Raw genomic sequence first — 27,619 nt, 5'->3', positions numbered from 1 at the left:
TAAATAATGAATAAAACAATGTTAAACATTATTGTTTAATTCACCTGTAACTTCCCACTCTGCTCCTTAATGCTGGATGAGTAACCTTCTCCTCAGAACTAACTATTGCGAAGTTTGTGTCTGCAGGTCAGAAAAAAGGCTCGAGTCCTTATAAGGGAAACATATCCGGCTCGTCACCGCTGTGGAGCCGAGCCTTTGAGCCGCTCCGAGGCATTGTTTGATCACCATACCCACACGAAGCAATGATAAGAATGGATCACGTCTGGAGGAAAATCTTCTTTGCTATAATAGTTATCTGTAAGTATAAATTATGGGTTTTTTTTCTTCGACATTAAACTTTTTACTTTTTAAGCATCGCATTGTCGAGGTCCCATAATTTGCATGGGATTACAAGAAGTAAGTTAGTTTTTTTTTTTTTTTATCGTTTTCTAAGGATTTGAGTTTTAATTATTATAAAATTGATGGCAGTCTTTTTTTTTTTTTTGTCTAAGAGACGTTCGCATCGGATGAACGTCAGTGTAAAATTCATTAACACATTATGAATGTCTTATTTCAGCTTCTAATGTGTTGGTCAACTTGTGATCCGCGTGGCGAAAAGTTCCACTATTTCTGTTTTTCGCAAGTACTACTGCTTCATAAATCGTAGACATGCCGCCAGGTACTGTCCTCCGCTATGAGCACTTTGTTTCTAATTCTCAAATAAAATAAAAAGGCTCATTAATAAGTATTGGAGTCTGCGTAATGAATGTGGCTGGTGTGCGCTGCAGGTAAAAACAGGCGTGGCAGGACAGGGCTGCTGCTTGTGAAGGTTTTCTCGAGTTCAATATCCACATTCCTGGTCCTGGTGATTGCAGAGGGAAGCGCAGCTCTGCCTGTTTAGGCTTGTGACACTGATAAAACAGGAGAACTCAACCTGCTTCCACCTGAGGGTGTTAGGAGCCTTTGTTGATTATTATTCTGAGAAGCATTTCATTAAAATAATAACCTCCATGTGCTGCTGTTTTTCCTATGTTCTTGCTCCCTTGAGTCAGACTTTGCAGGTGTTGGTTATTTCTTTGTTACTGTGCAAGATTGACCCACTCTGGTGGTTTTACATGGCAACTCTTATGAGAGCAAAATTCAGGAAGCAATCTCTAACAATATATAGTCATAATCATGGGTTGGCATGATTATGACAAGATCTATATATATATATATATATATATATGTATATATATATATATATATGGCAGAATTATTTAAAACCTGTTATCTGTGTATTTATTTGCATTTTTTTGATAGGCCAATACAAATTCCTGAATAGTTGCAAAGACAAAAAAAGTCTTTTTTAAAATAATATTTATTTATTTATTGCATTCGGCTTGTCCAGCTCAGCTTTTGCTTTGGCACAAATCTTTTTAGGATATTTCTCTCATCTTTGCATGTTGAGACTGTCATTTTGCCCATTCTGCTTTCCAGAGCCGCCCATTCTCAGTCAGATGGCTGGACAGGGCTACTCTAACACATATAAATGCTTTGACCCAAACCTGCTATTGTAGCTGTCTGTGTGTTTTGGTACACACCCTGCTGCGAGGTGAACGTCTCAATCACAAGTCTTTTGCAGGTTTTAATTGCTTTTCTTCTAGGATTGTACTATATTTAGCTTCATCCAACTTCGCCCCAGTTTTGATAAAGCTTTGAAGAAAAACCCAGCATCATGCTGCACATCAACTATGTGCAGCATGATGCTGAGTTGATATTCATTGTTCATTTTCCACCATGTACACAGCCCAAAAAATGTAAACTTTGGTCTCACCTAACCGGAGCTCCTTATTCTACGTGATTGCTGTTTTCCCTGCATGGCTTGTAGCGAATTTTAAATGAAACTTTTAGCTTTTCTTCAACATCAACCTTATTCTTGCTATTTTTCCATGTAGGGTAGATTTGTGAAGGACAAAACCAATAGATGTCATGTTGACAGATTTTACTTCTTGAGCTGTGAATATCTGCACTGCATCTTATTCGCAGATAGTAAAGATGTTAAGTGCAAATGCCTCCCATTTGTTACACAAATTCCCTCACCTGTGTAATAAAATGCACTAATGTTTGTGGTTGTAGTGTGACAAAATGTGCAAAAAAATTTAAGGGCTACTGGTAATTTTGCAAGGCATTGTAAGAACTGTAAGAGTATCAGAAGTCTTAATGGAACCTTCTCTGTTTCTTCTACCAGCTGACAAGATAAGCCAATTGCAGACCTTCAATGTTGGCACCGCAGATGCTAGGATTTTCCTCGGCCCAGCTTCTGATGAATTTGGTTACACTGTCCAACAAGCACCAAACTATCAGGACAAATGGTAGGAATGTGATAATTTACTCATAAACTCTGATTTTTAAGTGATCATGTCCAAAAGGGTTTAAGAGCTTTCTCGTATAATTTCATTAATGTGATCAAGTCAGTAAAACAGAGGAAAAATATGATGACACTTATAAATACGCAGAACGATCAGTATTGATGAACTGAAACATCTTCACCCCTGCTTCATGTCAGGGATAGTTTCTCTCAGTTAGGAAATGAAAGCCTGTTGCTGCCTGCAGAATGATGCACACATGGTTTTTGGTTGTCTTTCAAAATTGCAAACAAGTCTTGACACTTTTGATCATCATCAGTTTTATTCACTTCAGCCACTTTTATTTTTTTTGTGATACCAAAGTTTGACCTCATTAATCATTTTTTCACTTGATCTTACAAGTTTTTATTTATTTTACAACGCCCTACACAATTATTGCCTTGCTTTTGAAAAATGATTATGAAAAGAATTATGAAATGTCTTCAAATAAGTACATTCCTTAATGCATTTATCACTGTGACGAATGCAGTTCTCCATCAGTGAGCTGAAAGATGTTTTCTTTTCCTCCTTAATCATTCTTACTCTGAACTACCACGGTATAACAAAACAATAGAAATGGTTTGAATAGAACTGGTGAAACTGAGTCAGGTTGTAGGCTGCCTTGATTACACACACCTTCTCAACGCAGTCAACAAAGATTTTCATGGGATTTCTGTGGTATGTATTTTGCCACTTTGAATATACACTGTCCATTTCAAATACCAGTTTTATGCACTTTATTTTGAGATTCTATAATATTATTACTTTCCTCATGATGGCATGTCTTTTGTAAAGATCACCAGATAAACACTCAGAGATCATGACTGAGTTCTTCCACCATTAGACCACAGAGTGTGTGTTAGGTTTGAAAATTTATTTCTTTAGCCTTGTGCGCAACCCTATTTTCACAAGGTCTTGTTCTTTTGCTCTGTGGTTGATTGACACTTTCCACACAAAAACACATGAACAAGACAGTACTTTTCTCGTGAACAGCTGAAACACTGACTTCTTTTAAATCTCAACTGAAAACCCACCTGTTTAGAATTGTATTTGAAATGTAATCAATTGATGTAACTTGACTTAATGATTGATTCTATATTGCATTGTGATTCTGTGTTTGTAATGATGTAAAGCACTTTGAAATGTCTTGCTGCTGAAATGTGCTATACAAATAAAATTTGATTGATTGATTGATAGAATAGCTGGACATTTCCATGATATGTACACTGGCATATCATATATTTAACAGACAAATGTAGTACCGTGAGTCATCTGGGTATTGTACGAATGTGTACAGTTCCATGATTATTTTCCTGATATTGTCACTAAATGCTAAATGTTGTTAATTCTCCCACGGCACACAAAAGCCATATATATATATATATATATATATATATATATATATATATATATATATATATATATATATATATATATATATATATACCGCCCCCACACACACACACACATATGAATTGCTCTCTTCTTGCAATTCATGTTGTAATATACAACATTTGACTAACATTTAGTTAAACAGTAATAAAGCTTCTTCTTCTAGGCCAGATTGACACTCCCGGTCTGTACAGTCAGTCACGCTCATAGAGTAATTTAATGTCTGGAGGACTTCCTTATTGTGTAACTCAAGGAAAACCAGTGCCTCTGATCATAGTTTCTGACTGTAAGTCTGACACACCAGTATACGTAATATTTCCTGTCATCAAGTCTTTAAAGAGTCACTTTTTACAGTATTTGATATTTATTTGGTTTCAGATATGGTGAAGTTACGTTATCATAAGACAGAAGTTTATATTTGCAACTTAAAGTTCAAGCCTCTGTTTTGGATTCAAACTTGCACCAACTTATTTCTTTATCTCAGAGAATTAAAAGGAAGGAAATGACAAATTTACTGTCAGCAGCAAAGTTCTGTTGACAGTAAATCAGCAGAACTTCTTAGTAAAAAGACGTCTTAATAAAAAGAACTTACTGAGACGTTAAATCTCTCTGCCAAATGTTTCTTCATTCTTATTTTGTTCTGCTCTGGATGCATGGTGTGGATTGCACGGAAGCATCCAAGCACTGCCATGACCTCCTGCAGATGCATGCAGTTTGTACCTCTCTCTGAGTCATGTTGCAGTGCTCCAAGTTCAAAGTGATAGAAGAACTAGAGAAAAATATTTCCTAATTGAGAACTCCAGGTCCTGACAGGATCGAGGCACTCCCTAAACCTTTAAGAGCATCCAACTATCCTGGAGGAATCTTGTTCAGAATTCAGTTTCTAAATCAACAAGTGACGTGGTTTTTAAAGGACAGTAGCACATGCAAAATGTGTACTGGCAATTTTTAAGGTGAGCATCTGGCTTGCATGTAGTTTCAAAATTAAACACATACATAAATTTTGGTTTAACCATACTTAGCATGTGCTTTTATCTTAAAATTGCATGATGGTTGGACCCCTTCTGATCGCAAATTGACACATTCTTTTGCTTGCCTTGTAAGCTTGTATTTTTATTTTGTTTTTATTAAAACATTCCCATTTTCAAGTAAGAATGAATTCATAATAGTTCATTATTATTGGAGGTTTAGTGATTAATAATCCTGTTTTCTTCAGGCTCCTAGTTGGTGCTCCTTGGAGTGACAACAGGAAGGGAGATATTTACAAGTGTCCAGTCCAGGGATCCAGTAACAGATGTGAAAAGCTCAACCTTCAAGGTAAACTTCAGGGTTTTGTTTAACTTTCACCTTCTCCACTGTACTCAAAAAATGCCTAATGAAATCTACAAAGCTTTCTCTTTGAATTTTTCTTCTTAAGAAATGTAAGAATCATATTAACAAAGCAATTCATGCAACATATTCCTAATTTGCCTTTTTTATGTTTTTTTTTCCCCCCCTCACAGATTCTGTTAGAATTTCCGATGTTATAAATGTCAACGCCAACATGTCTCTGGGTTTGACTCTTGCTCCCAACCATACAGGCCATGATTTTTTGGTAAGTTTTTCTGTTGTTGTTGCACATCTATTGTGCATTGCACAGTGCACTGTTCAGCTCATCCTTTTAAAAATTGGGAAAAGCATGTCACAACTTTGAAGATGCCAAAAAAGAAAGGCAGTTTCTATTCTATTCTATTCTATTCTATTCTATTCTATTCTATTCTATTCTATCAATATGATCAGTGTTTATGGGAAAATTGAGACATTTAAATATAGGCTAATCCTCTTTTGCAGCCTGGAAGAAATAGGCTGCAAAATATTTGAGATTGCAATTTCAACAGGACAATGATCCTAAACAAAAGTCCAGAGCGAAAATGTTATGCTCTAAATCAAAACAAATTCATGTATTAGGATGGACTTTTCAAAGTCATTTTCAGAATCTGTGAAAACACTTGAAAACTGATGAGTTTACATATTCTCTGTCTAATCTGCCTAAACTTGAGCTATTTTGCATATACAGTACCACAAATAGTTGCAGCGAACAATGGTCAAACAACATATTGACTCGGGGGAGCTGAATACAAATGAATGGCACATTTTGTTGTTTTGTTTGTACTGTAGAAATTGAACTCAAAACTGTCATTTTTAAAAAAAAATGTTTGCTGTTGTAAATATTCAAAATGGAAAGAAATTCATGACAAACTATCTTTTAAATGACGCTACCAAACCAACATACCAACCAACAGGAAAAAGAAACGGATGTATATATATATGTATAAATATTGGACACCCACAACCAGGGTACAGGAAGTGGTATCTAGCTTAAATAGCAGTATCAGTCTTCATACTGCAGTATTTCTTCCCACCAGTCATGGCTTGGTGCTGGTACAATATAGTGTACAAACATTACAAGTCAACACAGAATGACAGCAGTTATAACAATGAACATTCCTATAATTTGATTCAAATAAACACCTCTTCCCATTGTCTTACATCATAAATTCAAAGCCTTTTAGTGGTTCACCACATCATTTCAGGACTTAAATAGACAAATATTTCCAAGCTGTTGCTATAATTTACTTTTATTGTAGGCTTTTGTGATTGTATAGTGTTTTGTTTTTGTGTTTTTCTGTGTTTTTGTGAAGCAATACAACTGTAAAAAATGTGCTATATAAATAAACTTTTATTTAATTACATAACTTTAGTCACTGCATCCTTCTGGAACCTTTTGGCTGCTGTGAAAGCCAAGTAAATGTATTAATCAGGTCTCTTATTTTTTCTTCTGTCATCCCTGCTGCAGATGTGTGGTCCTCTTTGGGGACAGCAGTGTGGCGATCAGAACTTTTATCCAGGAATTTGCTCGAAACTCAACCCCCTCTTTCAGCCTCAACCTGCCTTTTCTCCTGCCATTCAGAGTAAGTAGTATTTTTCCCTGTATTCACTTTATTACAAATCTGTCTCTTGTTTCTCACAACTCTCAGTCACATCAGATACTGAACCCAACAGTTTATTTTATGAATGCATTAGAGGAAACGTTTAAAGAAAAGACTTTGCATGAATTTTAAGCTTTGATATTATAAGCTATTTTCTCATGCTTCAGTCCTGAACTTAGAGTTTAGCTTAAGTAAGCTTAGCTCTGAAAAGAGGCGAGTTCCTTTTCAGAGCAAAAGTCATTCAAGTCCTCATCATTGATAACCTCTATCATCTGTCCTTCCTTGGTGATGTAAGATAGTTAAAGTCAAATGTCTTTGTACTTCAGTTTTGGTTTCAACCACTTCTAAAAGCAGCCCAAGCACTTAAAAAAATCTTCCATTCACTTTAAAAAACTGTAAAAAAAAAAAAAAAAAGTTAATATTTTTTGGTAAAAAGTTAATATTTTTGGTGTCTGGAAATTTGCTGTAAAAAAATCTCCTGATTGTTAAGCAACATTTCACGGGCACTGTGTTGTTACCTAGCAACCCTAGCCAAGTCCAACTCTTTTACCTAGCAACCCAAGCAGAACTTTAGCACATTTTGGTAGCTGATTTTACCACTATGTACAATGGCTGCTGGCGAAGAATTGTTGTGTTGTTGAATTACTAGACAGAAACCACTTGCTGCAATCTTTTTGGTTGTGCAGGAGGTTGTGCTTTTCAAAGATGTAAGGTTCTATAGTTGCACATCTGTTTGCAGCCGTTTTCACGTATCAGTGTAAACGTTGGGTTGGGGGTCATGGCCAGCTGCCGTTTATTTGGATTTAAAGTGACATGAAGCTCAAAAGCAGCTAATCCTGAAAGGAGCTTAAAATGGACAGAACTGACCAGACTGAAATGTCATTATCGATGATTATGTGTAAAAATAGAATGAACATGTGTTGTATAGTTCATAGATCTATCTTAACCAGTTCAAGGAAACTTGATAGGTAATTTTTATAGGCAAAATACTATCAAACAAATATTGCTTTTGTCAGTGGAAAAAACCTAAACCAGTGGCTCAGTAAAAGTTAGACAGTTTTTTTAGAGTGTTGTTTCTTTTTGTAATGATGCATTAACCAGCCTTCCCTCTAATCTACAGCATGTTCAGGATTGATGGACATTGTGATTGTTTTGGACGGCTCAAACAGCATTTATCCATGGCAACCAATGACGGAGTTCCTGCGCAAATTGATACCTTCTTTAGATATCGGGCCTCAAAGTACACAGGTGACTCTTGAGCAATTGAGTTACAATAATGCTTGAATGCTCTTTTTAATGTATTTTTTTTATCTCACAATAGATGAGCGTCATTCAGTATAGTGATGGCCAAAAGGTTGAATTCAAACTGAATCGTTACACAGACAAGAACCAGATGCTTAATGCAGCATCCAAAATCACACAGATGTATGGTACTTCTACCAATACCTTCGCCGCAATCACATTTGCCAGGTTGGTTTGATAGTAAACACAGTTTTTCTTTTAAAATACATGCAGAGTCTGATTTTTTTTTACTTCTTAACTTAGTGGCTTGGTCATTTCTTCCTTTCTTCTTTTCTTAAGGTTTATTTTTGGTAAAACTTTATTTGATAGGTTGTGCATAAGACTGACATGTCACTGTCATAAACATGACATAACATCTGTCATGAACATGTAGGAGTCTTTATGAATGTCTATGACTGTTGTCATAAAGTATCATTTGGAAAATTATGACAGTTTTAATGCAAAGTTGCTTTAAAAGTTGCATTAAAAGTCCACTTACAGTAAAAACTTTGCATTAAAAGTGTCATTATTTACCAAATAATTAAAGTTGGCAATTTTAATGGACTTTTAATGCAACTTTTAAAGCAACTTTGCATTGAAAGTGTCTTTATTTACCTCATGACACCTCATGACAACAGTCGTAAACATTCATAAAGACTCCTTCATGTTCATAATAGGTGTTATGTCATGTCAGTCTTATACACGCCCCGTCACATAAAGAGTTACTGTTATTTTTCATTATGTTGTTTTTTAATTGTAAAATGTCTTGTCATCACATAGTGAATTGGAGTTGTACAAATGATTGAATTGAATTATCTTACTGTAAAAACGTCTTTTGTTTGTAACCTTACCTCAGTAAGGAAGCTTTTTCTGCAAGCAACGGTGGCCGACCTGAAGCTGCTAAAGTCATGGTGGTTGTTACTGATGGGGAGTCGCACGATAGCTACAAAAGAGACAGCGTCATCGCTGAGTGTGACAAGCAAGGCATCATTCGATTTGGTATTGCGGTATGTGATTAATTATTATGTACTCTAAATATTGAGTAGGTTAAAATCTCAAACAGACAAACATCAGATGACGCTTTGAAACAAGACAAATAAGAAGCCTGGAATGCGTTCAGTGGCTTCAAAATTCTTGACTTCCCTGGTAGGCGTGTCACAATAACAAATTTTACTGGATGATAAATTTTTCCAGAAATTATTGCAATAAATTATAATATTGCTGTTTTGAGACCATTTCAAGTAATACAATGGTAATGGAATAATGCATTCTCAAAAATGAATAAACTTTACATTCTAATGAACATTTAACACGAGCTGGAAAACATTTCAAATATTCCAAATGAATAAATAAAACAGCAAATAAAATTAATTACTTAGTCTCCGTAATCAAAATTGTTTGTCAAAAAAAGGGCTAATTTATACAAAAAAACACCAGACTGAAGATTTTTGTCATCTAATTTTTAGTAGAAATAGAAAAACAATAAATCATTCAAATAGAAATTTTAGGGGTTTTTTTACCTTATCATGTGATTAATTGATTTATTGCTTATTGTGACAGGCCTACTCCCTGGTAAATTTGTGTAAAAAGCCGTTAAAAATGTATTGTTTGCAGAATAATGTCACGCCGAAGAAAATTTGACTACACTTGTTCAGTTTGTAAAAATACCAGAATTGATATGTTTTTTTGTTTGTTTTTTATTTACAAAATAATAGGCATTACAAATCCTAAAAAAATAATCTCCCTGTTGAAAGGTGAACCTTGGACCTTTGCATTGATTATTGTTGTTTCGCTCTGATTAATTTTGTATCAATATGTATAAGTTGGGCATTTCCTTTTTGCTCCTCAGGTGTTGGGTTACTACATCAGAAACAACATAGATACAAAAAATCTCATCCAGGAAATCAAATCCATTGCCAGTGAACCCACAGAGAAGTACTTCTTCAATGTGTCAGAAGAAGCAGTCCTTTCCACCATCGCTGCGACTTTAGGAAAACGCATCTTCAGCATAGAGGGTGCATATTATTTCTATTTTGTTTTTCTGTTGATGTACATGTTCTGTAGGGGACAATCGCAGAGATGAGAAGTGGAAAGTGCACATTTCATTGCTACTGTTGAGCAGCCATCCTGTTTTTAACTTCTCTATTGTGCTCTGTTTGCCTAAGGTACTGGAAAAGAGGCAGATAGCTTCCAGATGGAGATGTCCCAGGTCGGATTCAGTGCATACTACTCCAAGCAGCAGGTATAGAAATAATACAATTGTAGAAAAAATATACATTAAGTAATTCTTGGTGGATGTATCTACATTTGGTCCTTTCTACTTGTTAAAAGGAGAATTAATGTGGCCACAGAGTCTCAGTATCTTTGTTAGAGAACCCCCACAGCTTTAAAAACAATTTTCCTTCAGTGTTACTTTTTTTTTCATTCCAGTTAAATTAGTCACATTTTATTTGGAAACTCTGTGTTGGTAAATTAATGAGCCACAATGTGTTGATGTTTATGACATTTTACTGGTTCCATTGTGCTTTTAGGATATGATGATGCTGGGAGCAGTGGGAGCATACGCCTGGAGTGGGACTGTTGTCCATCAGAAAGGATCTGTAGCAACTATTTTCCCTTTCTCCGCCTTTGAGGGAACGCTTCAAGAGAGAAATCACAGCTCACTGCTGGGTATGCTTTTGAGGTTTTTATTACCACATTCTCCAAATTGTGAATATTTGCTGTATCATATTATGGTGTTACTCCACTTCAGTCTTCATATTTAACAGATGTTGTGTTGGATGACTGAATGGAAAATGAATCTAAATTTTTCTAGTACCCACATAAATGTTGTTCAAGATTAGGAGATAAGTTTCATTTGAATGTGAGATTTCAACAAATGTTCACTGGAGTATTGTGAATCATGTTATTTCTCTGTAATATAAATAATCATCTACAACATGAAATAAGCAATATTTGTCAGAAAAGTCAGGCTTTTAGATTTTTTTTCATAGAACATTTTTAATACAAATAGAGAAAAAAAAAACAACTTGGAGAAGATAGAACAAGAACTAGTGTTGCATATTCGCCCTGAAAAGGTAACTTGCTTCCTCAATCTAAAAATGACAACCAGTCTTGCTAAATACTCACTTCAAAGGAAGTGCTTTTGTAGAAGTAGCATCAACAATGTTTGTCAGACATTTTAAGTTTAATTTAAAAACTGCTTTCTGCAGGAAATATGTTTTATATAAAAACTAAAATAAACACAGTCTTTCTGAACATGAAACAAATACTTGTTTAAAAAAAAACACTTACTGGTTTTGCACAGAAGTCCAGGTTTGATGTTTGGGTGGTGGAGTACCACCTGCATTGGTGATCCTTCGCTCTACCTAGTGGTACTTTCTCTTTCTGTGCCACTCTGCGACTGACATTGTTTCTTTAAATTTAACTTATTGTTTTTTAAAGCTAAACAAAACTTTGTCACCTGCATAGAGTGCACAGCAAACCTTCACATTGTCATATATAGCTGGCATAAATTCAAAATATTGATGGTATCGTAAAACAAGCATCTCTTTCCTCCCTCCATTGCTGTTTACATTTGGGTTGCTGGCAGATTGGTATGTTTTACATGTGAGTTGCCCTCATGCTGAAAACATGACTTGTGCATGTGCAACACAAAGTAAAACAAGAAAAAAAAAACATACAAAGGAAAGGAAAATTTAAAAATAGTAACACACAATCAGTCACTTGGATAAATATGTCTTTTTCTTGTTCTCCTGGGCAGGTTATGCTCTCACCACGCTGACTGATGGGTCCACAGAATATTTTGTAGCTGGAGCTCCTCGCTCCAACCATTCCGGACAAGTCATCATTTACACTGTGAACCCCCAGAAACAACCTGTTGTTGTGGATACAGAAAGAGGGAAACAGGTATGGAGATTAGATGATGTATTCACCTAGTTAATTCTGTGGAAAATGTGCACTTTCATCTGCAACCGGATCAGATTTACAATGTGATGGATAAGCAGCCGGAACTTGTTGCAGATTGGGTCATACTTTGGGAGCGTCCTGTGCTCACTGGATGTAGACGATGATAAAGTGACAGATTTGCTTCTGGTTGGAGCTCCCATGTACATGAATGAGGTGAAGAAAGAACAAGGCAGAGTCTACTTATTCTCCGTCACCAAGGTAACAATGATTAAAAAAAAACCTCTTTAATTTTTAGCATTTTTAACTCCAGAGTCTTATCCTCTGTTCATAAGCCTCACAGTTTGTTTGTCTCTTCTTCTGAAGGGAATACTGAATGAGCAGGGATTCCTCAACGGTCCTTCTGGAAATGAAAATGCTCGTTTTGGAATGGCTATCTCTGTCATTCCTGACCTCGACCTCAACGGATTCAGTGATGTTGTGGTTGGAGCCCCCATGGAGGACAAGGGAAAGGGTGTGATTTACATCTACAATGGCTACAATAAGGGTCTAAAAAAAGACTTCTCACAGGTACAACATACAACTTTTGTGTTTTTGTGTTTTTATTCATATATCTTTGGATCTGAAATTATTTATGTGTTAAACTAGTAAGCTTTGTTAACTATTGTAATGTGCATGAAAAACTGCTCTCTTAATATGTCCAAAATCCATCTGAATGATGCTTTTATTTACTTCACATTTAGTGACTTCTATCAAAGAAAGGTGATTTTTGTATACACAGGATAATAATGTATTCCACTAAAGATTTGTTTTAGAAAAATCAATGAGAAATGATAAATAATGCAACCAAACAGCAACTCAACAAACAGACTAAGACTGATTTACCAGTAATTTCAATAAAATAAAGGAAGACACAAAGATAAACATGAACATACTAACACTAATTAAACCTTTCTCTACTACTCAGAGAGGTACATTTCAGGAATGTGAAGCAAAATGTTTTTCCAAAAAGTAATTAAAGGTTAATACATATCAAGAGTCTACCTATTTTTCAAAAGCTTATAGAAAAGGGGAAGAGGCTTAATTTTGGGTTGTAATCAGTGAATCATGGTTTTTATAAAGCATTTCTCACATAGTTAGAAATGCACAAAAAGTACTTGGTATTGGTTAGTATCTAATCCCTAACAGTAATCTGAGAGCGAAGGACTGCAAGAAAAAAAGAAGAATCAAATTCACATTCTGAGCCAGTTTTTTATTCAACAGTTTCAAACACCTGAAGCTCCAGGAATAGAGTCTGGAAGACTGCCTTCATGTGTCAGACCAGGTTGTTTAGTTTCCACAACCAACCTGTGTTTCTGCTCCGATTGGTCCATCAACTCCAGCTCTTTCATGGTTGGATGGACAGTCAGATTACTCTGAAACTCTCTAGCCACTGTTCCTCCCATTGGATTGAGACGCAACTCTTTAGGCCAGAATTAAGTCAGTGTGGATTCATTTAGATTTTTATGACTGAAAAAATGAACTGTCAAAAATTAATGTGGCATGATAAAGTGCACCTGGCCATTTCCAAGAGAACTTTGACTTTCAGTACCACACAGTAACTCAGTATTATCGTGTGTCTATTTGGAAATAATTTCAAGCCTATTTTGACCAGAGATATGACTATTGTTGGACTTAACTGTATTTACTGTTTCACAGAAAATCCCAGGCTCCAAGCTAAATCCTCAACTTCAATTTTTTGGAAGATCTTTAGACAGCAATAAAGACCTGAATGGTGATACCATTCCTGACATCTCCATTGGTGCTTATGGATCCGTTGTCCAGCTGTGGTGAGCTCCAGAAAAAAATTGTGTGGGAACACTGTGAATGTGGGAACATGCAACTGATATTACTTTTGATTTCAGGTCCAGAGGAGTGGCAGTTGTTACAGCTAAAGCCTCCTTCAAACCTGATAAAATCAGCATTTTAAACAAAGACTGTGACATTAGTGGACGCAAGCTCTCTTGCTTCAATGTGAACATCTGTTTTAGTGCTTCATTCAGACCCACAAATCCTGTGGGACCCATAGGTAAGCTAGATTCCTCAGAGTAACTTTAAAGAATAGATTTGATTTCTTTATGTGAAACACATAAAGAAGAATGAAATTGCTGTATCTTCACCAGACCTACACTACGTTTTTGCACAGTCAGTTTTATTTATGAGCTTATCTTTAGCTTTTTTGTTTCATTAAAATGTGTCTATTTCTGTTACTAAAACTATATGGGTACCCAAAGTATGTCTCAATAGATTCAAAGTAAGCTGAAAAGAAATGGATCCCACATACAGGAACCAGATTTGGAAATCTAATGTAGTTAGGATAGAAATGTTTAGATTAAAAAAGCAATAAACTGTTGGTATAAAGAACTTAATTCAGACATTTCTAAAATTGTAAGAGCAAAGTGTTTCCAAAATGCTATAAAAACACCTTAAAGTTGTTGAAAGTTTTCCCTGACAGCTCCTAGTTCCAAACATCATCGCACTGGGAATAAAACTTCAAGGATTTCTAACTAAGAAGGACATGCTTAAAATTAAAGACACATGTCGTGTCATGTATAGACAAAAAAGCATTCCTTTTATTTTTCGGCCTCCAAACTAGCAGCAGCAGCAATTAGCAAACACTTAGTGAACTATGAGTGTGCTTAGCTCGTCATACCAGCTACTTCTCAGTCCATTGCTCCTAAGAATAGTTGAAAATGGCATAATGAAGAAGTGAGGATGTGCTGAAGGTGGAGTTTCAGAACGAGTAAGAACTTTTTAAAGAGATTGTCTGGGTTTTCCAAACTAGTCATAGTTTCAAAGCATTTTTTATTTTTGATTGAAATCAAATCAAAAATGTATTTGATTTGACGAATGGATGGGTGTATGTATGGGTCAAACTCTAAAGTGTGTAAATAATAAAGAAATAATTTATTCCAGCTTCATTTTTTTCTTTTCAAAAGTAGCTGTTTATAGTCTAAGTAATTCTCAGAAACATCTGTTCCAAAATGTCTACGTATTGGAGGGGTTCAATATTTGAATCTCAAATATTGTTTTCCACTTTTTTGTTGATTTTGTTTCTTTAATTTCAGATTTATCCTACACATTGACTCTGGACGCTGACCTGAAGGGTTCCCGGGTAACTTCAAGAGGACTGTTTGTAGTAAACAATGAACGATACCTGAAGGAGAAGATAAAAATATCCTCCACATCCCTATGTGTAGATCACAGGGTTTATGTTCAGGTAAGTGTTCACTGAAATCTTTTTGAGAATAAGTTGCCTCTCTTGGTCTATTTCTGGAGATGTACACTTGTGTTGCTCTTTTTTTAATACATCAAACAGGAAACACCAGACTTAGTAAATTCCCTCAGTCTGAAAGTAGAAGTTGAGCAAGAAAATCCAGACGTCAACCCTGTCCTTGACAGCTTTTCTCCAAAAGCCTTTGAATTCTTTGTAAGTAAGAAGATTTAAAACTTGTTTAAGTGATAATAAATTACTTTGCTAATTAAAACTGTAGCACCGCATCCAGCTGAATTTATTGGTCCTTCACTGTTTCAGATCCCTTTTACTAAAGACTGTGGGTCAGATGAATTGTGCGTTAACGATCTGGAGCTGAATGTGAAGGTGGACAGGCAGGGGTCCAGGTAAGAATGACAGCTTACTTCAGTCCTGTATAGTACAGCACACTTGATTTAACAGTCCCCAGTTAAATTTTTACTGCTCTCTTTGGCTAGAGGTGTGCAGAGATCCTCCATCTCTCAGACCTATTTAGATTCTACTAACAAAGTGAGTTATATCTCCAACTGATTAGCATCCAAATAAGACCCGATGAGGATCTAAGTAATAATTAAAAGATTTTTTTTTTTTGTGAAGATTAATGTGTAATTGTTCCCTGCTACATCATGATTGTCCTGCAGCAGATACAATCAGTCAAAGTGCTGACTATAATCATGAGTCATGGGTTCAAACACTGTGTTGACATATTCCTTTGGTACAAATTGAAGCATCTCTTTTAATAACAGCCTTAAATCCCTGTAATTTTTTTTTACCAGAACAACAATTGTAAACCAGTTATTATCTGACAAGAAGTCTTGTCATATAATACAGACGGACAGCGGCCTCCATGCTTACTGGCAGCCCTGGTAAAGATGTGGAAAAGGGTTTAAAATATGTTTCTGTAGCATAAAACACATAACACACACTGCAGGTAAACTGAAGTGTTTCAGCAGGACAATGTTTCAAACTGCCTGGTCAAAGCAGCACAGAAAAAGGTCAGCAGATGGAAAATCAAGCTACCTGAGTCTGTAGACCTAAAGTCTGTTAAGTATTTGGAGGGTGAGCTCCTAGTATTTAGTGCCAATTTTGACTAAGGCATTTTAATTTAATTATTTCAAATAAAAGCAACAGTTTCAGAAAGAGCTTACCACAGCTTTTAAGAGCTTTTTTGGCTTCTCTGTTTGTTCTGAATGTGTGGAGTATGCTCAGTTCCTATAACTTATATTCAATTATCGTCACAAAATAAAAGAAAAAACTGTGCTTTTCCATTTTTTTGCATTCAGATTCAATAAAGTTTTCTGTGCGCTCCTTTTACAGCTCAAGTCCAGTTCTGTTCAGCGCCAACAAGCGGGAACTGAAATTCAAAGTTGTTGTGAAGAATAAAAATGAGAATTCATACAACACACAGGTCTCTGCCACGTTCTCCAACAACCTCTTCTACTCCTCTGCCACTGCTGTGAGTATTTTATGTTTCTGTGTATTTGAGTTTATTCATAAATGATTGGCTATTTTATGTCATGTTTGTATTGTTATGAGCAAATCAAATAAAATCTGCTTTGCATTCACTGAAATACTACTGAGTTTACAAGTTTTCAAAGTCAATGGTAATAAAACACGTAGCTACAAATGTTATTGTCTGGTGTGTACTTTGTATTTGCAGACAGATGAAGTCAAATGCACATCAACACTAAAAAATACAGTCACCTGTCAGGTGGGATATGCAGTATTAAAGAAAGACCAAGAGGTAAGTATAAATACTGTTTTCTGAGCTGGATTTGGTTTCATTATTAATTTCTCAAACAGCTATGATTCACACCCTGTTATTTCATTACAGGTTAACTTTGAGATCACATTTGATTACAGTTTTGATTCTCAGGAAAACCAAGCCGTTGTGAAATTTGAGGCCAGAAGGTACAAAGACGTGGAGATCCTTTTAATTCCACATTGACTTTCTTTAAATGAACATTCATGAGATAATAATGAGACGAGTGATTGATATGATATGATTTGCAGTGATGGAAAAGAGGAAAATCCTGCCGACAATACTGTGCAAATATCCATTCCTGTGCAATTTGACACAGGAGTTGTGTTGTCCACGTGAGTCTGTATTTTTTTTCTCAGTTTATCAGTCATATAGAATTAAATGAAATATGTTAAATACTTTTCCTGTCATTTCACAGGGAGTCAAATATCAACTTTTATGTGGCAGACTCAACCAATCAAGTGGTAACCACGGTGAAAACTCTGAATGACATAGGACCGGAGTTTACCTTTACAGTGAAGGTGCATTTAGCAAATCCACCTTATGCAGTATTATTGTCTCATTTTATTACTTTTAATTACTAAAGCAAAATGTGTTCAAAGGTCTCAACAGGTATATTCCCTCTCAGCCTCCTTTTTCTCACAATAAGTCTGCCAGTGAAAACAAAAGGTGAAAATCCACTCCTGTATTTAACCAGCGTGGAGCCACAAGCTGTGAGTGCTCCTATTCTGCAATAATGAAAATACCACCACATGCATATTTTTTTGCCAATATAATTTACAGTAAATGGGGTGTGATAATTGCATTATTGGTGGTCATGTTCTCCATATACAGGGAGAATCTATCAGCTGTTTCACCAGCCTAAAGAATCCTCCACATATTGGTGAACAAATTCAGACGGTTTCATTCAGAGAGGAGAATCTCAAAGGTACAAAGACACTGGTAAGTTGGCGACTCTCTTTGTTCAAAATTTATCTTGTTTTAATGATGTGGTTATGATATTTCCAGTTGCATGTTCACATTAAAGTATCAAATCCTAAATCTGTCTTTTTTATGTTTACCTTATTGAGCACATGGTAGCAAACCCAATGCTTGCAGCTTTAAATGCGACTGTATGAGGTCTGTCAGCTTATTGAAGCTACATATTACTCCACTGTAAAAACTATTTCCAGGACACACATTTTGTACCATTCATGACCTATTTCGAATTATATGATTTTTAGAACAAAATAATAATACAAAAACAATGGCGTAGTTTAGTCCAGTCTTATTATTTAACCACTAGGACTGAAATTACAAAATAAATATGTTTAATTTTATCTGTTTTTTTCTCCTTTTTGTTGTTGCTGTAATCGTTTTATTGTTGTTTGTTTTTAACCTGATAGGACTGTACAAGTGCAAAATGTGAGAAGATAGAATGCATCCTTAAAGACACTGAAATAAAGAGTGACTATTTGATAAAGGTTAAAACAAGAATCTGGAATGGCACATTTATTACGGTAAATTTCTACCTTATATGTCTTCAGATTTTTTTATGTTACTCATAATTGAAATCATACTAATATCTTAAATCCACAATTTTCCTGTCCTAGGCTTCATATCAGAGCATAAATCTGATTTCCAGCCTGGATGTGAAGACCTCCAAACCAGATCTTCTCATTGTCCAATACAAGCATCTGGATGTAAGTTCACATTAAGATGTTTCTGTTTGTATCTAACACCTCATGTGAATCTACGTAATTTGAAATTTTACTCATGCAGAATGGGTTTATTTAGGCATTTTCTATTTGTGGCAACTGTACATAAAAGAAAACATAAGTTAAAAGTTCATTTGTCCACACTCTTTTGAGACAGATCTTACAGTGACTTTGCCAAAACCTCTTTGTGTCCAGGTGGTTTTGCCTGTCAGCAAACCTGGAGAGAAAGCTGATGTTCCAGTTGGTGTGATAGTTGGTAGCGCCATAGGTGGCCTGGTGCTGCTGGCTCTGGTTGTTGGTCTGCTGTATAAGGTAAAGAATTCATTACAAATTATGGAAAATACTGAAGATGATCACTGGGAACGTGTTTTTGATGGTTGATGGCAGAAGCAACTAAATAGGAAATAGGAGTAAATTAGAGTAAACTACATGTACTGTTTCTTCTTTAAAAAAATAAAGCTTATTTCTATTCATTGAATGATGCATATGTGTGCATAGTAATTTAAAATAACTATTTGAAAACTGGCATTCTACTGAAGCATCTCCCTATGTTGCACTATACTGAGCAAAATCCTGAAAAAGTTTTGTCGTTTTCTTTATATTTAACTATAAAGGACCTTCACCAATCTATTAAAGCATTCTCAAGCAGGGGTGGAAATTAGCACCCCCCACTGGCCAAATGCAGGTAAAAGTATGAAGTGGCTTGTAAATTGGAGCAACCACTGTCTTCCGCCACTGTGGCAGGTTGACCGTCCAGGGGAGGACTGACCTTCTGGGATACAGACTGATGTACATAATGTCCATATCTGGCAGCCCTACGCTGTCATAATTTAACAAAAAAATATATTAAATTAAATTTTTATTGACCGCGACAGCCCATTGGTTGATTTTATTGACGGACATTGAGCTTATCCAATGAAATGAAATCCCTCAGTCCTCCTTGGCCCGCCCCTCCCCTCTATGTTTATAAATAAAGCCATTTCAACTAACCGGAGTCCGAGAAAATGAGCGGATACAAGACGGGGCGGGTCAGAAAAACTACGACAAAAGCATTAAAATTGGCATAAGCCCATTCAGAAAAATGTGTCTAATTAACCGATATGTTAATTACTACACTAACTTTGAGGACAAGGAGAGGGAATTAGCGATTCAGGGGCCTTATTATCGTCGGAGGATGATGAGAGAGACATAACCAGGGACAGATTGAGGAAGAGTTCAGATTAGCTGCTGCTGCCCGATAAGAAGGAGTGAAAATATTCATAAAGAAAAAGTTTTATGCAGGCAGGAAGGCAGCTGTGTGTGAGGAGGAAGCTAACACTAAGTTCCAGATAGTTAGAAAAACTCTGGAGTAACACAAGAATGATGATGGCCCGTGGAATCAATAATGAACACGTTCTGAGATATTTTAGTAATAATTGTTAATTTCAATAGAAAACGTAATAAGTAAGGGGAAACAAATAAAAAAGTTAGAAAACAGCTAATTAGGGGTCTTTTAAAACCTTTGCACAGCACTGGATGCTGGAATTGCATTTTCCTTCAATTAACATTAGCACAAAATAACCTCCATGTTTTTACTCTCTAGTTTGGATTTTTCAAAAGAAAGTACCAGCAACTTCAGAAGGAGGATGATGAGGACAGACAGGTCCATGCACATGATGATGAAGTTTTGTGAGGAGGAACCCCTTCAGCCATCTCTCTGTCTGTAAAGCTCCAGTGTTGGTATTGGCACATCTGTAGCGGAAAACTGATCAGAACTTATTCACTGGAAACTGGGCACTTTAAGGAAACAGTTGCTTGTAAGTTTGTGGATGAATGAGATTAAGTTCTTTAGCTCTTTTACAGGGGATTATTGTTGTGTGTTGCTTTGTGAATTGTAGAGATTTGTGACAAATGAGCACTGTTTGTTTATCTTCAGAAATAATATTTTTTTTTAGGTTATGGATGGACTTTGCAATTAGATGCAGAATTGTCATCTGTAATTTTACACTGTAATTGGATCCTGGATGATTTTTGGGGAGGGAATTGTTTGTTTTGTTTACCTATTTTGCTTTAAGCAGTTTGTGCCACAAACTGACTTGGGGATTAAATTTTACATCTGACTCTCAGGGCTACTTTTATATTAAAAGTACTAATATTAATGGTCTAAAAACAAGATAGAAAAAAGAATAAAATCCTGTAGATGGTAATTTACAACACCCTCTTTATTCATTGGAACTCCTCGATATAGATGTTGAAAAAGGGCTTCAAATAAGTTCATCTAGTTGCAGTTGAATCATCAGCTGGACAAAACTGCTGCCATTTCCTCAGATTGGAGATTCATCCTCCTGACAGTTTGGTGGTTAGTTTATCACACTTCCTGTTGTTTTTATCTGCTTAATCAGTGCCCTGATAATGTGGTTAAGTTTAGGTAAATAGCCATTTTCTTTCTGCTATTTTCTGACTTCCGAGGATCAGCTTGAATGGCATGTCCTCTCATATTTTCCGTTTGGAAGAGTAAGAGAATAAAGCTGTGCCACATCATATTTGTACCCCAGGGAATCAGGTAATCATTGAGAACTAATAAAGGCAAAAAAAAATATTTCCTGCCATAGATTCAATTTGGTCTCAAATGAACAGTTGGTTTTTCAAACCATTTCAGCGTGAGATTCAGCTGCTGCAATAAAACATGGATTTATTTTAGGAACTGAAATATGGAGCGTATTGTACGTTATTGCTGTGTTTAATTTAGTTCTTTTTTTCTGTATGTATTATAAGAACTAAAGTTATGATTTTACAGAGTTTTTTTATTATGTGGAGTTGGAACTTGATACACTGCTGTTGATTATATTTGTGGTACTTGATTTTTATCATTAGAGGCATCATTTATTAGTCATTTGTTGATGAAATCTCACCATAGTTTTCAGTTAAATTATTAAATTTACAGATTATCTAGATCAGGGGTCTCAAACTCCAGTCCTCGAGGGCCGCAATCCTGCAACTTTTAGATGTGCCTCTGCTGCACCACACCTGAATAGAATAATTAGGTCTTTAGCAAGGCTCTGGAGAACTGATCTACACAAGAAGGAGATAATTAAGCCATTTCATTCCAGTGTTTTGTACCTGTGGCACATCTAAAAACTGCAGGTCTGCGGTTCTCGAGGACTGCTAATATTGAGTTCTTTCATTGCCAACAATGTGGTTATTCAAATTTAACACATCCAAATGTTACAATACATTGGTCTATATCAACTTCATCCCGTGTTAAACTCTTCTACATACAACTCTTCTACAACTATTCTGCATATTTTTTTACTTCAGATCTCAAAGCTTGTGCTTTAATTTATCTGTGATGATGCATCATGTCATTGTTCTTATTAGAGATCTATGTGCCAATGTGTATTAATGTGCATTATGTTTTATAGTGTTTGGGCATGAACTGTTTCTAAAGAAATTTAGTGGAGTAGAAATAAAAATTTAACATTTTTGACAGAAATCTGCAACCTGAAACAGTTATATAATACTGAATACAGTGTTCCATGATATAAATTTTAATGTTTGTTCTGATTAGGTTTGTTTGTAAGATTAAACAAACCTAAAATATATTTTAAATATCTTATTTTAAATTTTAAAATAAGATATATTCAACATGCTTCTCATTAAGTACACATTTTTGTAATAGAGATTTAAACTGCAAACAGAAAATCATTATAAAGGTTTGAAACATCGGTCTGTGTGTAATTAACTAATGTAATGCATTAAAATAAATATATTTTTTGATAATGTTCTAATCTTATGAACATGGCTTATTTGACAAATTTGATATTTTGTTATATTAATTTGAAAACATGTATTGGCACATCTTTGACACAAGGTGGCAGCAAAAAGCTAATTATAGGTTCTCCCATAGTATTAAACGTCTGATCCCTCTGATTTGGTGCTGTTTTTATATAAAATATCTTCATTTGTCTTAAGTGTCTCCCCTGCTGTTTCTGACTGGATCATCTTCAGCAGTCCTTTGTCTTCTAGAAACACTGTACTGACATCTATATTTAATACAACCACTTTCCTCACATTTTGATTGCCATGTTTTCCCACTGTAAGGCTATTTCTCCCTTGACAGTCCTGGAATGTGCTTCTAACTGTTTTCCTTCTCACAGAGTAAACACCAGCAACCAGCAGCTATTCATTTCTGTAGACCTGGCCAAGTAGAATATGCCATTCGTCTCTTATAAGTTGCATATTTCTCCAGGATCTTGGGCTCCTAGTCTCTCCTTGTCAGAGGGGGGTATACGAGGTTTGATAAACGGCCGAGCTGCACTGTTTCACAATTACTCATGTGGCGCAGTGTTGTGAAACAGCTGTTAGATTCTATGTATAGGTGTACAGGGAGCGATGTGGAAATACTTGGTGAAATGAGATACAGCAAAAGATTTTGAACACGTTTGTGAGTTCATCCTTCGGGGACTTTCTTTAGATGACTGGCAGCTACAGGGCCAAACAATTGGCTCCCCCACCACAGTGGGATGATTACTGCTGAATTGTTGCAATGTGAATGTAAATCAGAGATGATATCACTGCATATTTTTTTAACTGTGTCCTGAATTTGTTTTTAACTAAATTTTATCCATGTCTTTTTCTTACTTATTCTAAGGCTTGTAAGATGAAGATTGTGTTCAGTAAATAGGGAGATAACTCACAATTAACAGAGAAATGGGAGGGTGTTTGCTTCTGTAACTTCACAGTTTTATCTTATTTCAGATGATGGTGGTTACTCTCTGTTACAAACGAAGGAGACTGGGTATCAAAGTGACAGTTGAGTGAAGCAGAGGATGGATGTACAAGTCAACATCTGCAGTAATGTTGGCAAAACTTGCAGGTCAAGGTTAGGAAAGATCTGAGCTAAATTGAAAAGCTTCTGATTTTCTAGTCCATCACCTACAGTCAAGAGGCATGGATCATGACTGAAGAAATGAGATCCTACAATTGAGCGGCTGAAATGAACTCTCTCCATGAAGTAGCCAGGGTTACAAAATGTGTCGTCTAGAGGAGCTTCAGAGTAGAACTAACTTCTACTCCTTGATGGAGAAGGGAGTCAGTTAAGATGGTTTGAGCTTCTGAACACGATGTCTCCTTTCGGAGAGAACATGTAGTCCTTTTTTTTAAATCTGGGAATACCTGACATGGATATTCCCATGTATGGTATGGGAAGCTCAAGCTCATTCTAGGGGCCCCCAGAATGAGCTTGAGTGTCACTTGGTTTCCATAAGGAACTTCTTATCCATGTGGACTGATGATTGAAAAGCATAGCATGACGTTTTGAATTTCATCTGTTTTCTTAACATTTAGTTTATAAACCTTCCTATCAACTTTTCAAATTTGCCTAAGTTAACATTTTCCATGGTTTTTAAGGTCTTTTCCACTCATTTTCCCCTCTAAGGTGGTTGAACCTAACCATGACAGCTTACCTTGCAGTTTGTTTATGAATTGAGGAAAGTGGACAAGACAGACTACCACAGCAGAACAGTAAATGAAAGACATGTCTGACATACACAGGGAGGGAAAAAATCCACTCAAGACCTAATACAGAATCAGAACAATGCAGAACCACTCAATGGATCACCTACCAATTTTCAGTGGATCCTCAGTCTTTAGTTTTAATAGTTATTCAGCACCTAATAGCTGTGTGGGAATCCCCAATTTGGTTCTAATGTACCGTCTGAAGCCTGTATCTTGCAGATTCTTTATATATTTCTAAGAATAAATTGGAATAATTTTGCAATTTATTGTGATAAATGCAATTAGGCATTTTTCAATCACCATTCCACAGTTTTTATGTAGTGTACCTTCTATCTGAGGAGTGGCAGCCCTGATACTCCATTTGCTTATATGGTGTTCATCATCTCAGCACTACAACTAGCACTAAAACCGCAACAACTAGAAAGTGTTTAAAGCGGAGGTCAGACAGTCAGGGGTCTCTGACAGTCTGGGGTCCAACAAAAAAAAACTAAAACCATAAACATATTTCAGCAATTTAATATGCTGTTGCCTTATATAGACCTTACATTATGCAGGTTTGGGAATTGTCACCTGATGTGGACCTAAATAAACATTGCAGCATTAATCAAGTTGCAAATTTATGATGGACTCCTCCACCTGCAGCAGAGTAAAAATGTGTTCAGATTACAGAAAGTATTTCAAACGCTAAACCATTCCAAAGTCTCTTGTCTCATCAGTCATTTGTGCCACAAACACAGGCACACAAAATATACTCCAAGGATTTGAGCTGATCTAGAGCTTTTCTGATGATAATGGCATTTCAAATGGCTTTTGAGCAAATCTGTCTGTCACAAATGGTCACACATCCACATGCTGACATGCGGTACTGGGTCCAGATGACTGCTCTTGCACAATCAGGTTGTTGGGGCACTGAAGAAAAGAACTTTTTAAACATAGTTTGAATTCAATGTAATGCAAAGCAAATGTCATTTCAAAAGAGAAACAGGTCTAATTCATATCCAGTCATATAAAATTATATCCAGTCGTATTTTAGTTCAGATCAGTCCAATTTATTTTAACTCAATACAGTACAATCCAGTCATGAAGTCTCAGGCAAGAGGTCACAGAGGACAAACTGCCTCCTCTTTTGTTTGCACATTGTTTGTTTGCTGTGTTGGAGAAAGAATTGACAGGAGTTGGAGTCAACTCAGTAACGACCAATCATGACTCACTCTTACTTGTTCGTACACATTCTGCAGTGATGTGAAAAATTATCCCCCTTAATGACTTTTTTTTTTTTTTGAGGCGGCGGGATTCACTGAAATCTTTAGAACATGTATATTTTACTGTCAGCTAAAGTTCTCCTGAGTAAATACAAAATGTAGTTTTTATGTGATTTTAAATTTTAATAAATGGAGAAAAAAACATTAAAAAATTATTTTCTCTTCAAGAAATTATTAATTGTATTTAATTACATATTTTGTCCTTTAAGGTATAAATAAGTTTTATGTAATGTTGAAATCTGATTGATAATCAGAAACATTCATCTCTAATAAGGTAGCAAAAACAAAACAAATTTCTGAGGGAGCAAGAGGTTTTCTCACAGCCATGTATATGCAAACGAAAGTTTTTATTTAAAAATTTCTGATTAGATGTTTTTGACATTGATTGCTGATAAAATATTTCAATGTATAATTAAAGAAGTGTGGTACACAAAAGCAAGTCTGCATTGGTTGCCATGATTGACTTAATTTTCATGAATATATTTTATATTAAAGTTGAAATGTTCAGTCTTAGGACTAATTTGGTAAAATTAATATTTATCCAACAATACTGTGGTCACTCTGAAAACAAGATTCACTTCTTCTTCAAGCCAGATGAGTCTGATCAGGAGTCTAGTCTGAAAACTTGTGGTAAATATGTAAAATCTTGGATTAAAATTCTTTGTTTCTCTTTACTTTTTGAAACTGAAATTATTCTCCAGGCCCCCAAAATATTCTGAGTCAATCACCAAGCTTTGTTCACCTTATTCATTCAGTACTCCAGGTAAATTATGTGCAAAACGTCTAGACCTGCATTCTTACGCAGGGCAAATATGGATAAAAATATGTGGTAATATGAACTGTTATACCTAAAACGATATAAAGTAATTTGAGCTTCCCTTTTTACTTTGAGAGACTGTGATAATGTCCTGGGGAAATGGTCTGAGATTTTCTGTCCCAGCATATTAACTCAGTTCAATTCAGTTTATTCATATAGTGCCAATTTTCAACAAATACCACCTCAAGATGTTTAAATTTAAAAAAAAAAAAGTTCAATCCAGTCATACAGACAGCCTGCATTTAAAATGAAACCTAGTTATCAAAGAATGAAGTTCAGTTTATGATTCAAATTGGTGAAGAAAGGTTTCTATCATTGCAAACCCAGTGGACTCCATTGAGTCATTTACTTGCAGCATTGTCTCCTGTAGCTGTCGCATGTAGCGACAGTGAACAATTGTTTGCATTAAGTTGATGACTTTGCACCAGTTTCTCATGTTGAGTATGCATCTGGCTACAGTTAAAAAAGAAAACTTGGGAAAGAACTTCCATCAGAAGTCTAAAAGAATCCTTATGAACTCATGATTTCTTCAGTCCAAAATCAAGCTGGAGAGCTCTAAGCAAAATGTCATTTCTTTCAGCAGAAGACATTTCTTCTCCTGTGATTGGTTTAGTCAAACCAAAATTTGGGATAAATGAATTTCCTGTAGTGAAAAGATCAAACACACATTGTTTTTGTGGTCATTTCCACTCTAAATTCTTAGTCTACGCTTCTTATGATTCTTTGTTGGAAACCATGAAAACTGAATCCCAATACACCTTATGTAAATATTCAGCAGACACCCACTGAGGCTTACAGGTTAAGATTACAAGTTAACAAAAATCAGTCAAAGGAACCTCAAGGTTCAGCAGTGGCATTAGATGCTGTGGTAAAGCTATCAAAAGTGTGTAGGCTGTCTGCTTTATTGTTGGTGGTTTTGCTTTATGGTTTACTGTCGGTCTAACTTTTGGAAAGACAGCAGTTTCATTGTAGTAAAGTGGTTTCTTTTTATGCCTTATGATATGAAACAATCCATGTTTTCAAAGTAACTGGTTATATTTGATCCTCAGTTCTGTTTTTGTCTAGTTTTATCATCACAAACTTAATCCCATGTCCCTCTGATGCACCAGTATTTGTCCCATCTCCTTCTACAAATTGATGAATCTCTATAAAACTACTTTCCTTCACCTGCTCAGTATCTCAGACACTAGGTGCATCTTCATCTAAATCTAACATGAAGACTTGTTTGTTGAAATTTAGATATTAGGTGTCCAAAGAGTTCAAGTTGATTCAGAATAGTGTGGTGACACTATTGAAAAGGGGTCATATGTCTCTTTTATCACCATCATTACACTGGCTCCCTTTAAATTCAAAGCCCTAAATATGTTGTCACTATCTAA

General features: G+C 35.7%; 1 protein-coding gene and 1 long non-coding RNA gene across 2 annotated transcripts; one reads left to right on the top strand and one right to left on the bottom strand.

Moving 5' to 3' along the window:
* The first annotated feature begins 168 nt into the window (after window positions 1-168).
* itga2.2 (integrin, alpha 2 (CD49B, alpha 2 subunit of VLA-2 receptor), tandem duplicate 2) lies at window positions 169-21,239 on the top strand. The gene is made up of 30 exons (XM_028034108.1): window positions 169-297; window positions 2,210-2,333; window positions 4,975-5,075; window positions 5,261-5,352; window positions 6,595-6,709; window positions 7,848-7,975; window positions 8,049-8,197; window positions 8,865-9,015; window positions 9,858-10,023; window positions 10,174-10,250; window positions 10,540-10,678; window positions 11,772-11,917; window positions 12,032-12,175; window positions 12,281-12,484; window positions 13,613-13,743; window positions 13,819-13,982; window positions 15,022-15,173; window positions 15,273-15,383; window positions 15,489-15,574; window positions 16,524-16,662; window positions 16,867-16,950; window positions 17,041-17,117; window positions 17,220-17,303; window positions 17,387-17,489; window positions 17,571-17,681; window positions 17,803-17,910; window positions 18,354-18,467; window positions 18,561-18,650; window positions 18,861-18,977; window positions 20,248-21,239. Exons 1-30 carry the CDS (start codon window positions 243-245, stop codon window positions 20,335-20,337), a joined length of 3,552 nt encoding a protein of 1,183 aa, XP_027889909.1. The 5' UTR covers window positions 169-242; the 3' UTR covers window positions 20,338-21,239.
* On the bottom strand, window positions 7,191-25,500 carry LOC114154748 (uncharacterized). The gene is made up of 3 exons (XR_003597613.1): window positions 21,808-25,500; window positions 13,371-13,374; window positions 7,191-7,202 (listed from the first exon to the last, which is right to left on the bottom strand). It is a non-coding gene; the product is annotated as an uncharacterized LOC114154748 (long non-coding RNA).
* Window positions 25,501-27,619: the final 2,119 nt, after the last annotated feature.

This window comes from Xiphophorus couchianus, chromosome 12 (genome assembly GCF_001444195.1).
Source record: "Xiphophorus couchianus chromosome 12, X_couchianus-1.0, whole genome shotgun sequence".
In the NCBI taxonomy this organism is placed as follows: Eukaryota; Metazoa; Chordata; class Actinopteri; order Cyprinodontiformes; family Poeciliidae; genus Xiphophorus; species Xiphophorus couchianus.
This window is presented reverse-complemented; position numbering and strand designations above follow the sequence as displayed.

What these genes read in the sequence shown, in the direction of transcription:
- itga2.2 (XM_028034108.1), top strand. Translation starts at nt 243, where the DNA reads ATGATAAGAATGGATCACGTCTGGAGGAAAATCTTCTTTGCTATAATA. An exon ending in TGAAAAGCTCAACCTTCAAG is followed by an intron (nt 5,076 to 5,260) that starts GTAAACTTCAGG and finishes CCCCCCTCACAG; the next exon opens with ATTCTGTTAGAATTTCCGAT. An exon ending in GGAATGGCACATTTATTACG is followed by an intron (nt 18,468 to 18,560) that starts GTAAATTTCTAC and finishes TTCCTGTCCTAG; the next exon opens with GCTTCATATCAGAGCATAAA.